This window comes from Bos indicus, chromosome 5, assembly GCF_029378745.1.
Source record: "Bos indicus isolate NIAB-ARS_2022 breed Sahiwal x Tharparkar chromosome 5, NIAB-ARS_B.indTharparkar_mat_pri_1.0, whole genome shotgun sequence".
In the NCBI taxonomy this organism is placed as follows: Eukaryota; Metazoa; Chordata; class Mammalia; order Artiodactyla; family Bovidae; genus Bos; species Bos indicus.
The window spans coordinates 51831300-51849187 of record NC_091764.1 but is presented as its reverse complement, the minus strand read 5'-3'; the positions used below and the strand labels follow the sequence as shown (position 1 = coordinate 51849187).

At 38.6% G+C, this 17888-nt stretch overlaps 1 protein-coding gene across 1 annotated transcript in view; it reads right to left on the bottom strand.

Annotated features, from left to right (window-relative positions):
- TAFA2 (TAFA chemokine like family member 2) overlaps positions 1-17888 on the bottom strand; it is a 558863-nt gene that overhangs the window by 160068 nt on the left and 380907 nt on the right. The window contains exon 2 of the mRNA XM_019960906.2: positions 7299-7405. Within this exon, the coding sequence (XP_019816465.1) occupies positions 7299-7404 (106 nt within the window). The 5' untranslated portion in view covers position 7405. The remainder of the gene's footprint in view (positions 1-7298; positions 7406-17888) is intronic.

Sequence of the window (17888 nt, the reverse complement as noted above, 5' to 3'; positions counted from 1 at the left end):
CAAGAACCAGACCCCTGTCCACCAATGATCTGACACGAGCTCTGGGATCCCTGGAACCTGAAGCCAGGCTCTAGGACTGATCTTACTACCTGCCAGTAGTCTGGCACTGACTCCAGGATTCAGATTCATTCACCAGTAGTGGGTACGATAGTCCCAGAGTCTTCTGGACTCTGACTCCAACCACCAGTGAGTTAGTATTAGCCTCAGGGCATCCTGGGGTTCTGCAATCAGCTGCCTCCTGATCAGGCCCCACTAGCAAGGCAGGGTCTGATAATCATCTGGGCCAGAAGCCAACAAAACCCACCAGATTGCCTACACAGTCAATCTGTCACAACAGAAGGACCTAGACAGCCCTCTTAGAGGGAACCTCAAGAGCATATAGCTTAGATAACAAGAGAGGAGTGTGCTGCTGGGTGTTTTGATTTTTTTTTTATACAACTAGAATGAATAATTCTAAAATTTGTATTGAAACACAAAAGATCCGGAATACCCAAAGGAATCTTGAATACAAAGAACAGAACTAGAGGTGTCACACTTCCTGATTTAAGACTATGCAACAAAACTATAGCCATCAAATTAGGATGGTACTGGCACAAAAACAGACATATATCTATATCAATAGAACAGAATAAACAGCCCAGAAATAAACCCATGCACCTCATGGTCACTAATCTATAAAAAAGAGGCAAGCGTATGTAATGAAGAAAAAATAGTCTCTTCAATAAGCAGTGGGAAAACTGGACAGCTACAAGTAAAGGAACAGAATTAGAAATTTTTCTCACATCATACATAAAAATAAACTCAAAATGGATCAAAGACTAAATGTAAGATCTGAAACTATAAAACTCCTAGAAGGAAACATAGGCAGAATACTCTTTGACATAAATCATAGCAATACATTTCTGAATCTCTCTTAAAGAGCAATGGAAGCAAAATCAAAAATAAACAAATGGGATCTAATTAAACCTAAAAGCTTTTGCACAGCAAAGGAAGCCATCAATAGAACAAAAGACAACCTACTACATGGGCAAAAACATTTGCAAATGATATGATAGATAAGGGGTTAATATTCAAAATATATAAACAGCTCATACGACTCAAAAAAAATACAATTTGGTTAAAAAATAGGCATAAGTGAATAGACATTTTTCTGAAGGAAAACACACAGATGGCCAAGTGGCATATGAAAAGATGAACATCACTAATCATCATGGATATGCAAAGTGAAATCACAATGAGATACCACCTCACACCTGTCAAATGGCTATCACAAAAATGATCACAAGTAATCAATGTTCACAAGGATATGGAGAAAAAACAACCTTTGTACACTGTTGGTGAGAAGGGGAATGTAAATTGGTGTACCAGTATGGAAAACAGGATGGAATCTTTCCCCAAAATGGAAAAATAAATCTACTATATGATGCAGCCATTCTATTCCAGGGTATTTTACCAATATAGTCAGAGAAAACTATAATTTGAAAGGATACATGCTTCTGAATGTTCATTGCATCACTGTTTACAATGGGCAAGTTTTGAAAGCAACCTAAATATCCATAGAGAGATGAATGTATAAAGATGTGGTATGTATGCACAATGGAATACTACTGAGCCATAAAAAGGATGAAATTGTGCCATTTGCAACAACATGGATAGACCTGGAGGGTATTGTGCTTAGTCAAATATGTCAGAGAGAGAAAGACAAACATTGTATGTTATTAAAATAAACAAATGAATATGGTAAAAGAGAAACAATCTCTTAGATATAGAGAATAAATTAGTGATTAATAGTGGAGAGAGGAAAAGAGGAGGGGAAAAATAAGGGTTGGGGATTAAGAGACACAAACTATTATGTATAAAATAAGCCATAAGGATATAGTATATAGCACAGGGAATGTAGCTAACATTTTATAATAACATTAAATGTAATATAATCCATAAAAATTTTGAATCACTGTGTTATATACCAGAAACTAATCTAGTATTATACATCAACTATACCTCAATAAAAAGAAATAATTGAAAAACTTTCTTAGTACTACTTTGAAAACCCATTTGACAGAATCCGGCAAGACTGAAGATATGCAATGCCCCATGACCTAGAAGTTTATTCATTGGAATGTGCCTTTGAGACACCCTTGCACATGTACAACAGGAAAGATACACAAGAATATTCATAGAAACTTAGTTCATAATGACAAGAACACAAAATATTCATGTATGGACTGTAACCACCAGGTTCCTCTATCCATGGGGATTATCCCAGCAAGAACACTGTAATGGGCTACCATGCCCTTCTCCAGGGGATCTTCCCAACCCAGGGATCGAACTCAGGTCTCTTGTATTGCAGCCAGATGCTTTACCAAAGAACCACTAGGGAAGCCCAAGAATACTGGAGTGGGTAGCCTAACCCTTTTCCAGGGGAACTTCCCGACCTAGGAATAAACTGGGGTCTCCTGCAATGCAGGAGAATTCTTTATCAGCTGAGCTACCTGGGAAGCCAAAAAAAAAAAAAAAACAGAGCAACATTAAATAATAAGAATATTAACCACAGGTATTTACCATCAAATGTAATGAATGTCACAAATATACTATTTGGCAAAATAGCAAATTATAAAAACACAGTATAACACTATTATGTAAATCAATAACAAAATTCAGCAGCATGTCATGTGGATATACACAGATACATGGTAAAATTATAAATAAAAGCAAAGAAATTATAAATACAAAGTTTAGAATAGGGATTAGCTTAGGTAAGGAGGCAAAGAAATGAAATTAGAGTGGAAGACACATGTTCAAAAGAATTAGAAATGTTACATGTCTCAATCGGGTGATGAGCACACTTGTGTTCTTTTAAGAATATTTCCTAAATATTCAGTTCAGTTCAGTAGCTGAGTTGTGTCCAACTCTTTGTGACCCCTGAACCGCAGCATGCCAGGCCTCCCTGTCCATCACCAACTCCCAGAGTCCACCCAAACCCAGGCCCATCGAGTTGGCGATGCCATCCAACCATCTCATCCTCCGTTGTCCCCTTCTTCTCCTGCCCTCAACCTTTCCCAGCATCAGGGTCTTTTCCAATGAATCAACTCTTCGCATGAGGTGGCCAAAGTATTGGAGTTTCAGCTTCAACATCAGTCCTTCCAATGAACACCCAGGACTGATCTCCTTCAAAATGGACTGGTTGGATCTCCTTGCAGTCCAAGGGACTCTCAAGACTCTTCTCCAACACCACAGTTCAAAAGCATCAATTCTTCGGCACTCAGCTTTCTTTATAGTCCAACTCTCACATTCATACATGACCACTGGAAAAACCATAGCCTTGACTAGATGGACCTTTGTTGGCAAAGTAATGGCTCTGCTTTTTAATATGCTGTCTAGGTTGGTCATAACTTTCCTTCCAAGGAGCAAGTGTGTTTTAATTTCATGGCTGCAATCACCATCTGCAGTGATTTTGGAGCCCCCAAAAATAAAGTCAGCCACTGTTTCCCCATCTATTTGCCATGAACCAGATGCCATGATCTTAGTTTTCTGAATGTTGAGCTTTAAGCCAACCTTTGCACTCTCCTCTTTCACTTTCATCAAGAGGCTCTTTAGTTCCTCTTCACTTTCTGCCATAAGGGTGGTGTCATTTGCATACCTGAGGTGATTGATATTTCTCCTGGCAACCTTGATTCCAGCTTGTGCTTCTTCCAGCCCAGTTTTTCTCATGATGTACTCTGCATAGAAGTTAAATAAGCAGGGTTACAATATACAGCCTTGACGTACTCCTTTTCCTATTTGGAACCAGTCTGTTGTTCCATGTCCAGGTCTAACTGTTGCTTCCTGACCTGCATACAGGTTTCTCAAGAGGCAGGTCAGGTGGTCTGGTATTCCCATCTCTTGAAGAGTTTTCCACAGTTTATTGTAATCCACACAGTCAAAGGCTTTGGCATAGTCAATAAAGCAGAAATAGATGTTTCTCTGGAACTCTCTTGCTTTTTCCATGATCCAGCGGATGTTGGCAATTTGATCTCTGGTTCTTCTGCCTTTTCCTAAACCAGCTTGAACCTCTGGAATTTCACAGTTCACGTATTGCTGTATGTACATTAATTAAAATATTATGTACATGTCAAATAATATGTAAATAATACTTATTAGATGTAAAATAGTTTAAACAAAAGGAATATTTGCATAGAAAATATAAAAGGAAGAAAGAAAGGAAAAGGGGAAAGAGGAAGAGAAATTTTTCCTACATTCTTCCTCCAAAATATTCTTATAGGGTGGAAATGGATCAGCAAAACAACTCAAAAGTCATTTCTATACTGCACTGGGTTTGGCACTTTGAGTAGGTTTTCTGAGTCAATCTCATATGTTCAAGAAACATTCTTTTTTTTTTTTTGGCAAAAAGTAAGAAAAGATCTTTGTTTTGAGGTTAGCACAGAACAGAGCACAACTTATAAGTTCTTAAAAGCAGCTCTAAAAATTGTATGCAGTATTCACTATGGAGCAGTCCTTTTGATTGATTCTCTTAGAGACCCCACGACTTGGCTTTGGAGATGAGAAAACATCCTTATCATGAGCCCTTGTTTTGCTGGACTGACACTCACAATTACTATAAATCTCTCCCATTTCTCTCAATTCTATTTTTATAGACTGAGAAGGTGCACTGGGATGACCATCCATGGGGACCATATGGATGATATGTCTTCTCTATTCAGTTCAGATCAGTCACTCAGTCATGTCCGACTCTTTGCAACCCCATGAATCACAGCACGCCAGGCCTCCCTGTCCATCACCAACTCCCGGAGTTCACTCAGACTCACGTCCATTGAGTCAGTGATGCCATCTAGCCATCTCATCCTCTGTTGTCCCCTTCTCCTCCTGCCCCCAACCCCTCCCAGCATCAGGGTCTTTTCCAATGAGTCAGTTCTTCACATCAGGTGGCCAAAGTATTGGAGTTTCAGCTTTAGCATCAGTCCTTCCAATGAACACCCAGGACTGATCTCCTTCAGAATGGACTGGTTGGATCTCCTTGCAGTCCAAGGGACTCTCAAGAGTCTTCTCCAACCCCACAGTTCAAAAGCATCAATTCTTCAGCGCTCAGCTTTCTTCACAGTCTGACTCTTACATCCATACATGACCACTGGAAAACTGGTGTCTTCTCTAGTGAAGTCCAAATCAGGGGGCTCGGCCCCAGTAATTTGCCCCTTTTTAAAAGGTGAATATTGAAAGCTGCAGTTATAACTAGACATGGAACAAAGGACTGGTTCAAAACTGGAAAAGGACTACGTCAAGGTTGTATATTGTCACCCTGCTTATTTAACTTACATGCAGAGTACATCATGCAAAATACCAGGCTGGGATGAAGCACAAGATGGAATCAAGATTGCAGAGAGAAAATATCAATAACCTCAGAGATGCAGATGAAAACACCCTTATGGCAGAAAGTGAAGAAGAACTAAAGAGCCTCTTGATGAATGTGAAAGAGGAGCATGAAAGAACTGGCTTAAAACTCAACATTCAAAAACCTAAGATCGTGGCATCTGGTCCCGTCACTTCATGCCAAATAGATGGGGAAACAATGGAAACAGTGAGAGACTTTATTTTCTTGGGCTCCAAAATCACTGCAGATGCTGACTGCAACCATGAAATTAAAAGATGCTTGCTCCTTGGAAGAAAAACTATGACCAACTTATACACCATATTAAAAAGCAGAAACATTACTTGGCCAAAAAAGTCCATATAGTCAAAGCTATGGTTTTTTCAGTAGTGTGAATGTGACAGTTGGACCATAAAGAAGGCTGAGTGCCAAAGAATCGATACTTTTGAACTATAGTGCTAGAGAAGACTCTTGAGAGTCCCTTGGCCTGCAAGGAGATCAAACCAGTCAATCCTAAAGGAAATCAATCCTGAATATTCATTAGAAGGACTGATGCTGAAGCTGAAGCTCCAATACTTTGGCCACCTGATGGGAAGAGCTGACTCATTAGAAAAGACCCTGATAATGGGAAAGATTGAAGGCTGAAGGGGATGACAGAGGACAAGATCGTTGGATGGCATCACCAACTCAATGGACATGAGTTTGAGCAATCTCCAGGAGATGGTGAAGGACAGGAAAGCATGGCATGCTGTAGTCCATGGGGTCTCAAAGTGTTGGACAGGATTGAACAGGATTCAGTCAACAACAGGATTGTTGTTGTTGTTGTTGTTGTTGTTTAATGTTGTTTTAATATTATACCAGTAACCCTTATTTAAAAATTTTTAAGCTTTATTTATGGATCTGTGAGCTATACTAAGGAAAAGAAGAAAACATGCACAGTGGGGCAAAAACAGGATTGTGAAATATGAAGAAACTTTTTATAAAATTCATATTTTGAAAGGTGACTTTTTTGTTTTAAACATAGGGGGGAAAGATTTATAAGTGTTTGTAAGTGTCACACCACATCTTTCCCTCCCTGGCATACTTCTTCCATGTAATGCTAATTAAATGCACACGTGTAACTATTTTAAGTGTTAACAAAATTCAAGGCACGCTTAACTCTAATCAAAAATAAGAAAGTAAGTTGCTAATCTGTGGACTTTACAGAGGAAAAAGAACTAGATTGTAAAATCATATTTCACAGAAAAATCTAAATTGACTTTTCAGGTTATGAATACTTAATTATGGTAGGAACAGTCCAGAAATAGCCCATTTTAATTCATTTAGGAAAAAGTATTTATTCACTATGCTGAGTCTCATGCTCAGGAAAGAGAACAGAAAGAGGCATAATTTTGAGCTATCAAGCTTAACACACATAAATAAGACAAATATCCTCCCTTCCCCTGTTTCATGGCAGGATTGAACCTGCTTAATATCATACTAGCGGTAAAACCCAAATAGTGGCCAAAGATATACTCTGGCATGAAGAAATATGACCTACAAAAAGTACTGAAATTCACATGTATACATATTATTAAGATAAATATTATTAAAGGTGCTTTCATTATTGGATAATTACACGTTGAAACTCATCTTTGTTGCCTGTCAACTCAACATTTTAACATCTTAAAAATGGAAATGGTAGGAATAAAGCAGATTCACAGTTCTGTACTCTGAATATTATTTGCAGAAGTGACAGTAATCTTGGAAACATTTTAATACTCATTCATTCCCTATCAAAGCCATATTAGGATCTCTGCATCTTCACTTGAAAAGAACTGCAATGGGCAGACCCATATTTAGTAAAAGTAACTCACCAGTAAAGGCAGAACACAATAGTCTGTATTAAACAGAGTTTCCTTCCATAGACAGCGAGGAAGAAATGAGAAGAACTTACCTTTATGATGGTTTGCACTGGATACAACTTTCCCCCACAAGGTTACAATAAATATTATTATTAGCAGTTTTCCTTTTGTTGCTTTCTGTAAGTATCTCTTACTCATCCTGTAAAAAATGATAATAATAATAATAAAAATCTTAAGTATGTGAACCCACTGTTTATCCACTATAATCATGGTACAAGTTCCTATGACATTTTAACACCTACATTTGCATTTCTTATATTAAAATACTGTTCTCTGCATATAAATTATGAACAGAAAAAAGATTAAAGTTTTCCAAACAAAGTACCTTGATACAATGCAAGTGATAAGAGAGGCCCTAGCTCTATCAACCTTGTTTCACTTAATGACAGCTGAAACCAACCAAAAAACATTACTATTTTTCTCTCCATATAAATATAGATTCATCTTTTTCAAAAAATTCAAGGCACAGCTGTTTGAATAATCTTTAAGTAAGTGATTTGTTTTACTTTTAAAAAATTCTTCTTCAAAGCCAAGTCAAACGGTCAGGGTAAACAGTTGAGATAAAACGTATTTGATGAATTCCTGCACAGAATAAAATCATTTCAAATCTACTATTTCTAATGTGCTTTTTAAAAGTCACTTTACTGTACGACATCACTACTGCTGAAACACAGGTGTCTTAATATTGTTGGAACCTACCATGCTGTACTTTATGAGTAGAAGAAAAATGAAACAGGAGAATGAAAAATAGCAAGTTAACATTTGCAAGTTGAGACTACAAAACAGGAAAACAAAGCAATGTTATAATAAAATAATAGCTACCCAAAACAAAAGTTTAGCACCTACTTTCTGTAGCACTGAATACAACATTATTTCAACTGTTCTTCAGGACAAATTGGGGATGTTGGTATGTCTATCCCCATTTTGTAGATGATGAAGGACAGAAATTACATTAAATTTGTGTTTAATGATAGAGTGAAAACTCAAACACCAAATTGCCTTAATCTAAAATCTTTACATTAACTATTATATTGCTAAGGGGTAAGCAAAACATAAAATATAATCCATCCGCATTTTATTTATGAGGGAGATAAAATATACATCCATCACACTGTACCTCCCCAGATTCGATCCTGAATGGACAGAACTCCATTCTTATCTGACCTGCATTCTTGTCTTAGTTCCAGTGCAAGTTTGTGAGGTCGCTTCCTCACCTAGCCTGATTCCTCCTCCTGAGTCCTCCATGTTATCTTTTTGCTCACACCTTCACTTCCAAAACATTCTGTCTCCAAAAGTATGACTCTGTGGTAGCAATGATGACTGTATAATTTTGAAGAGGAGTCACTCATACCAATAAATGGATTAAAAATAAATTGATATTTTATGCATATTTAATACAGATACACAGTTACACTTCTTGGCCTGGAGAGATTGTTCACACTGATTCAGATGTTGAGGGGGCAGCAATGTGTGACTAAGAACACAGACTCCAGACTTACTCCTGAATCAGACTGTTTGGATTTGAGTCTGGCTCTCTTGGCTTCTGATTGAGTAATCTTGTGTGAGTTTCTGGATCTCCTGCTTCAACTTTTTCTTCTGCCATATGGAGTATGTATGTGAAGAGCCTGGCCCCATGGCTGGCATGTATAAGGGCTCAATGACTATGAGCCTGGAAAGTGTTCAGTCATTTGGATGTTTTGTTGTTCCTGGAGTACATGAGAGGCCCATCCATGCATGAGATGATTGAAGGGAATTTCAGTGGACCCAACAGCTGCAAGTCCTCCATGGACCTTGGTTTTGTGACGTGTTTAGATAATGTACAAAGGAATAAGTGTTGACCTTTGGATTAGATGGCTTGGTTTAAAATCTGGCTTATTGCCTACTATCTATATGACTTTATAAATTACTTAACTAAGTATTTTTGCAACCAAAGTGAGAATAATATCTATCTCATAGTTGTTGGTACAAAAACTAAAGGAGTTAGTTCATGGAAAGAATTTACCACTACACATACAAGATAATTAATGCTCAATAGGTGTTAACCATTACTACGGCCATAACTTTGTTAGACCTGCATTTCCCAAATCTGTGTGTCCTGCGAGGCATCACTTCACAGAATGTTAATACAGTATTGAAAAACAAAGGGGGCAAGTAGATTTACAAAACTCTGGGTGCAACCAGATTTTTTGAAACAAGAGGCATATCTGAGTGTACAGCATTGTCTAGAAACCTTTCTTCACAGCGTAATACAGTATACTAATGTCCTCAGGAAGTATCTTAGAAAAACAATCTGGTTTAGGGATATTCAATCTCAAGTGCCCATTTAATTCCCATTTAAAATCTTCCATTCTATTACCTTTGTGGTTTTTTGGCACTCTTACTGTTAGCTTTGTTATGAGATTCTTCTTTTTCTCACATTTTTGCCACCATCCTGCCTCCTCTCCTACATCCAATCCCTGCAACAATATTGTACTGCATAACCTATAACAGAATGAACAGTTTAGCAAACTTCATCTGACAAGAAGAGCTGCTTAGCATAATTCTTGATAATAGCTTTCCCGTAGCAAATGGCCTCTGCTACAAGGTCAATGACCCATTGTATTTTCCCTATCATTGTTCCCCGACCACATGGCATGACAGAACTGACAACTGGTCAAACAGATAACTAGACATATGGAAACAGAAACACCCACAAAGTCACCAGGCTGTCAAACTGAAAAAGGAAGGAGAAAGGAGGTCAACATAGGGAAGTCTGTAAAGACCCCTGCCTTTCCTCTCATACCACCCCTACCCCTATCCAGTCAATGACCACGTTCTGTCAATACTGCTTTCTGAATATCTCTTACTTATGCACACATCCCTGCTGCAATACTGCAGTTCAGGCCACCAAAATTTTTCATGGGCAACACGCAGCCTCCTAACTGGACTTCCTGCTGCCAATATTGTCGTCCTTGGGAACCAAAGGCTGAATCTTTGTCTGCTTTTCATATGATTCTGTTTGTCATGTTTAGTACTTAGGAAGTACCTGATAAATACTGCTAACTGAGCAAAACGCATTCTCTATGTGTGCTGTGCTTAGTCACTCAGTTGTGTCTGACTCTTTGTGACCTCATGGACTGTAGCCCACCAGGCTCCTCTGTCCATGGGATTCTCCAAGCAAGAATACTGGATTGGGTTGCTGTGCCCTCCTCCAAAGGATCTTTCTAACCCAGGGATCAATCCCAAGTCTTCCGTGTTGCAGGCACATTCTGTACCATCTGAGCCACCAGGAAAACCCGTATAGCACACTCTATATTGTAGCCAAACATGTAACTATGATCATGAGACCCCCTTCATGTGATTGAAACCTTCACATGATTCTCTTCTAGGTTTAAGGGAAAGAAAAAAAAAAAAAAAACTTGTACTGGTATCAGAGTTAAAAACAATAACTTTACTTTTTCTGTCTTTCTGTCTCCAATCTTACTTTACACCATTCTTCCCCAACTCTCTCTCCATGTACACTCATAGTCAATATTTTAACTCTACAAAATTTCCTCTACATCTTCCAACTAAATCTCCATGTCACCTGAAACATGTCACCCATCTCCATGTGCCACAGACTCTTCAAACTGCTAACTTCTATTCATTGGTCAGGGTGTAGCTTAGAATTCCTTCTATAGGATTTGGTCAAGACCATGTTAAAAGCCGGAGAAGGCAATGGCACCCCACTCCAGTACTCTTGCCTGGAAAATCCCATGGGCAGAGGAGCCTGGTGGGCTGCAGTCCATGGGGTCGCTAAGAGTCGGACACAACTGAGCGACTTCACTTTCACTTTTCACTTTCATGCATTGGAGAAGGAAATGGCAACCCACTCCAGTGTTCTTGCCTGGAGAATCCCAGGGACGGGGAGCCTGGTGGGCTGCCGTCTATGGGGTCTCATAGAGTCGGACACGACTGAAGCGACTTAGCAGCAGCAGCAGCATGTTAAAAGCCCTACTCTATATAGACCAGGCACATGTCACACTGTAATATAATTTTCTATTTACTTATCCCCATCCCTTACTGTCATACAAGATTTCTAAAGATAGGGACTGTGAACCACACATTTGAAAATACCTAGAGCCTGAGAGTCTCTTGAACTGCAAGGAGATCAAACCACTCAATCCTAAAAGAAATCAACCCTGAATATTCATTGGAAGGATAGATGCTGAAGTTCCAATAATTTTGCCACATGATGCAAACAGCCAATTCATTAGAAAAGACCTTGATGCTGGGAAAGACTGAGGGCAGGAGGATAAGTGGGCGACAGAGTACAAAATGGTTAGATAGTATCACCGACTCAATGGATATGAATCTGAGCAACGTCTGGGACGTACTGAAGGACACAGAAGGCTGGCACACTGCAGTCCATGGGGTCACAGAGAGTCAGAAATGACTTAGCAACTGAACAATAAAAGAGAGCCTGGCCCAAGGTTCAGCTCAATAACTAAGAGAGTATTTGTTGAACGTGGGTCACATCATGTTGTAGAGCCAAAGATATCGTGCCATTGCCAACATGAGCAGGAAGCAAGTGTGTGTCACTATTTTAGGATGAAACTAGGAAAAGACCCACAGAAAGAAGAAAGTGAGATAGGGGTAGGGGAGGGGAAGATAAGACAAAGCGAAGAAGAAAAAGAGAAGGGAGAAATCCAATCTGGAATGTGATTTATTCTGATTTTAAAATAACAACCAAGATTGAGCAAACTGAAATGTAACAGAGTGATGACTGATGTTCCACGAAGGGGCAGCACCCAGGAAGAAAACCCTAAAGAAAATAGGCTGGATGGTATGCTTCTTCCTGACCTTGTACAAGAGCACAGAGGGTGGGGGCACTCACTTCTCATTCAAGGTGCTAAACACCAGGTCTCAGTCTAAAAATTTCCCCCATAGTCAAAGGTTGAATGCACTTTCAAAATTGTCACACTGTTGTTTTGTTTTTTTCTTTTCTTTTTTTTTAAAGCAACATTTAAGTGAACTTTAGAACAGCAAAAGCTGTGAGAAGAAGAAACTGGAAACTGAAGGATAAATTCACAGAGAGGATGAAACCTTGAAATTGCTCCCCAAGCAGCAGCCGCTGGCAAGACAGGGGAAATAGAATAATTGAGAAATGCTAACCTTGGCGGTGAAGGATGTTGAAGTGAAAAGCTGTCAAAGTAGAGAACTGACAATTAAATCTCCAGACTTTCTTTTGCTCTTCTCATCTGTACTATGTTTCAGTTATATCCATTCAGATGTCTGAATGGTGTTAGAACCCTCTGCCCCCACACTGATGTTAAAAGTGTATTTCAATTATAAATAAGCAAGAAACTATCATGCTCCTAGAAAAATCACTTTACCATAAAAACAGAAGGCAGGTTTAACTAATATAAAGAAGATGGAAAGGGAAAAAAGGTGGGAAAGACTTATAAACAAGAAGATAAAAAGCTGGAGCCTGGAACCCAATCACCTGGCCTCTCCTAGAGCTTAAGGCACTTATTTGTGGAAGTAAAGGTCATGTGTATGTGTGTGTTTAGGCACGCTTGGTCATTCAGTCATTTCTGACTCTGCAACCCCATGGATTATAACCAGCCAGGCTCCTCTGTCCATGGGATTTCCCAGGCAAGAATACGGGAATGGGTTACCATTTCCTTCTTCAAGGGATCTTCCCAACCCAGTGATAGAAACTGAGTCTCCTGTGTCTACTGCATTCCAAGTAGATTCTTTTACTCCACTGAGCCATCAGGGAAGCCTTAATAATGGTCATATAAGGCAATGTATATTGGGTTGGCCACAAAGTTCATTTGAGTTTTTCCATGTTACAAAAACCCAAAGGAACTTTTTTGGCCAGCTCAGTACAAAAGTCTTTTTATATGACGTTTTTCTACACTGATCTAGCATTCATATCAACCTTGTGTCAACAAATTACGATGGCATGAACTTTAACAGCCAAATCTAGTAAAGGGATTTAACCTTGAAATAGAATGCTCCAACTGATAAGTTCCTTCTGTCCTGATAGGGACCAGAATGGTATTTATAAAATGTAAATCAAATAATACCACACCCCGCTCTTTGCTGAAAACCCTAGAAATTTACCTGCGTATTGAAATAAGAGTAAAAATCTAAATTTCTCACTGGAGAGAACGTTCAACATCATCTCCCTGCTTGACTTTTCTGACCTCAATTCACATCCATGTTCCCCTCCATCTTTACACTTCAGACACATTGGCCCTCCCTCTGTCCCTTTGTCAGAGGAGGTAATCAGGAGGACATGACTGCTGGTTGATACTCAAGCTGTACCCAGGCAGTCGGAGGGTCCTTCCCTGTCCTAGGAATGTATATTCTGCCCACTGTGCCGACAGGGAGAGCTACTCCAAGGATGTACCTTGAGAGGTGATGTGTGCTGCTAAGACCATCCAGACTGAATACATGACTGAACCCTAGTAAAGCCTCTTAAGATTTGCTGGGCAGCTGAGGAATGATTTCCCTCATCCAGCACCTAAGACAAGCCTCCAGTGTAAGTTCCCTTGCTTGTTAAATGCTCCACTTAACCAATCTCCCTTGTGCATCCCTCCTCACCCTCCACATATGGAGGCCAGTTTCAGATTTCACCCTGGAAACTTCAAGGGTGTAAATCAATCCCCTTGCAGCCAAATTCATTCTAGAACCCAAATTAAATGTTAGCTCTGCCTTGAAAGCTCTCCCTCTAGTCTTTGCATGGTCAGTTTCAGTTCATGGTCACCTCCACAGAGAACAACTCCTGAGCATCTTACCCTTCAGAGTCCAGAGACACCCACCCCACTCTCTCTTGTTCTTAATATCCTGTCATATAGATCTTCCTCATCTTAAAATGGGGCTACATCCAGATTAATTCAGTGTACATTGAAAATGCATTTGATACACTTAACCTACAAAACATCAGAGCTCAGACCAGCCTACCTTAAGCATGCTCAGAATACTTACATTAGCCTTTGCATGCATGCTAAGTCGCTTTGCGTCCAACTTTTCATGACCTGGTGGGCCGTGGCCCACCAGACTCCTCTGTCCATGGGATTCTCTAGGCAAGAATACCAGAGTGGGTTTCCATACTCTCCTCCAGGGAATTTTCCTGACCCAGGGATCGAAACCAAGTTTCTTAAGTCTCCTGTATTGCTGGGCAAGTTCTTTATCACTAGCACCACCTGGGAAGCCCAACATTAGCCTACAGTTGGGCAAACATAAAGCCTATTTTGGAGAAGGAAATGGCAACCCACTCCAGTATTCTTGCCTGGAGAATCCCATGGACAGAGGAGCCTGGCAGGCTACAGTCCATGGTGTCACAAGAGTTGGACATGACTTAGTGACTAAACCACCAAAGCCTATTTTACAATGAAGTGTTGAATATCTCATAAATTTATTGAGTGCTATATTGAAAATGAAAAACAGAATGGTAGTATGGGTACAGAATGATTCTAAGTGAAGCAGCTATTTACTTTTGGGATCATATGGCTAACAGGAAGCTTCAATTCACCCATATTTTCCAGTATCAGGAGCAAGTATTGTACCACATATTGCCAGACAAGAAAAAAATTCAAAATTCAAAGTATAGTTTGAAAGTATAGTCAAATTCAAAGTTACATGAATGCAAACCATTTAAAGTTGGGGACCATCTGTATTTCCTCCATTTATTATAATCTGAAATTATTTTATTCACTTATTTACATATTTGAGGTATTTATTTTCTTCTTTCTCTCACTAAAATGTTATTTCTATAAGGACAAATCCTTTGCACTTTTTTTTTTTTGCCCCACCACACAGCATGTAGAACTTCTCCAACCAGGGATTGAACCTGTGTCCCTGCATTGGAAGCACAGTGCTTTAACCACTGGACTGCCAGGGAAGTCCAAGTTCCTCTCTATTAATCACTGTGCCAGCACAAAGAATACCTCACAGAACATCAACATATGTTCAATGAAGGAATCTGTGCCTTGATTTTAGAATCAGAACAAATGAATCCTTTTTAATGGAGGTTTCATAACTTTTTTATTTTAAACAACTAAATGTCTGCTATACTCAGTGGCTAAGAATGTCAGTGGAAAGTACGGTGCACAGGCTGGCGTGTGGAGAGATACAAAATGAAGTGAGGAGCATGGGAGATGAGAAAATGGAAACAGACTAAATCACTCTTTTAAGAAACATACTGAAAAGGGAAGTAAAGACAAAATGGTAGCGAGAGACTTGAACAGGTGATTGGAAAAAGCCAGAAGGAAGAGGTATGTTAAAAATACCAAAGTCAGGGTAGACTAAGTTTTTGTAAATATCTATGCTCTACAAAGACAAGTTATTATGACAATATTATTATTATCCTAAGTATTGTTATTACTTTTAATTTCCCTATTTTATATTGAAGCAAATGCATCTTCCAAAATTAATTATCCTTTGTTTTCTGATAGGTTATTACAATAACCCTACTAAATATGACATCTTGAGCCACAAATTTCACTACATTGCTGGTTTTATCCAATAATAATGTCCAACTTGACTAGCATTTATGCTAGTCAAGAATATTGCTATTGCAATATTCTTTGAGGCAGGCAGACAGTGATATCAGTATTGAGATTAGATAAATATAGATGCATATTAAAGTATAAGGGATCCGTGTGTGTACATATTTTGTACATACAATATATAGTAGCAAATTTAAGAGATAATCATGTGACCCTACCAATAATCCTGTGGTATTGTATTATATTATCCAGAAGCTGAGGTAGTAATCTCTACTCATTTTTATTATTGGTATTCATTTGGATCCACTTTATACCACATATCCAATACCATGACATTATAGTATTTCACACCACAGTTAACTGTGTATGTTATTTAAATTAGAATCTACCCACTGAATAGAATCTGTATTTCCCATTTTAAAATTATCAAAAGTTTATAGACTTACAGGACTTCCCTGGTGGTCCAGTGGTTAGCAATCCACCTTGCAGTGCAGGAAATGGGTTCAATTCCTGGTCAGGGAACTAAGATCCCACATGCCAAGGGGCAACTAAGCCTGTGTGCTGCAGCTGCTGAGCCTGAGCGCCACAGCTGGAGAGAAGCCCACACGTCCCAGTGGAAGATTCCATATGTCACAACCAAGACCTTAAGTAGCCAAATGAATATCTAAAAAGTAAAGTTTATTTACTTTGCATTTTTATATGCCAGTCATAAGATTAGTCCAATTAGTTCACATTTTTTTTAGGTAACTTCAAAGCAAAGACTTTGGAATATAGTCCTGGTTCTCACATTTTTCTAAATGGAAACAATAGCTATAAAATTCACTCAATACATCAGTGTTTCATGATGAATGTACCTTTTACATTCCATTCAGTTAAGAAGTCGACCCTGGAGATTTAGCCAAGAAAGCTCCACTGGTTTCTAAGGATTGCCTGGCAGCAAATATAAGCCTCTTTTAAGAACCACTATTGCCTCCTTCCTTCACCCAAAATTTATACTTCCATTCATTTTCCTACAATACTGCAATTTTGGTGGGTATAGAAATCCAGGAGTGCTTTTGCTTGATGCCTAGTAATGTACAACCAAAGTGCTGATTTTACATAAGTGCCTTTGCCACCTACAGACCATAATGATAGGAAATAGAAATGTATTATCCTTCAAATGATTTTTCCTGAAACATACAATATTCTAAGGCTCCAAGTGCTAATACCCAAAACAGACAAAAACACTATAGGCAAAATAAAGCAATCATTTATGACAGACACCTGAAATGACGAGGGCTAAGCTAAACCACATTGCTGTGCATGTTATTACAACTGAATCACTTACCTTCCTTTTCAGCCTATAAAATGGGAATGCCATCTATTTTTTCAAATAGGAATGTCATTAAAACTAATAAGAAATTGTGTGATGGCTTGAACTTAAAAGAAAGTTATGTGCTAAATCAGCACTACTACTATTTCTTCAAAGATCCTTCTTTCAGAGCATGGCTTGCAAGACAGAACTGCTTACCTGAATATGATCCTAGCTCTGACATACAATAGGAAAATGCCTCTGTCGAGTGTACTTAACAACTATGAGCCTCAATGCCCACATACAGAATGCATAAATACTATTACATACTGGTAGGACTGTTGTAAGGAATAAATACAGTGTATATAAAGAATCTGACACAAAGCCAGAATAAAGTAGACACTCAAACTGTAGTGATTATTATACATTATTAATAACATCTAGGGCATAGCCACCTGGCTGGGAATTAGTGAGAAATAGTTTTTGAGCAACAAGTAAAAGAACTTACATGTTTTAATCATAGGTGAAAATGAATCTACTTTTAGGAATTTATCCTAAGTCTATAGAATTAAAGACAGGAATATGAAAAAGTCTTAAAAAAAAAAGCAAGGCTAATTAATAGAGTCTTCAGATGGCTCTGCAAAATGAATACTGATACTGGGATATCAGAGAATAGACATCAAATTTATAAATGTACAGAATTCTAAGATCATTAGATACATTAGATCATTAGCTATCTCTAATGCCTATAGAGATACCTGGAACACAGCATGCTAACTGAAGTTATTAATATTGCTACATATGTTTATAGTTTTAAATACACTGGTATCTATGGCCAACTAATCTATGAC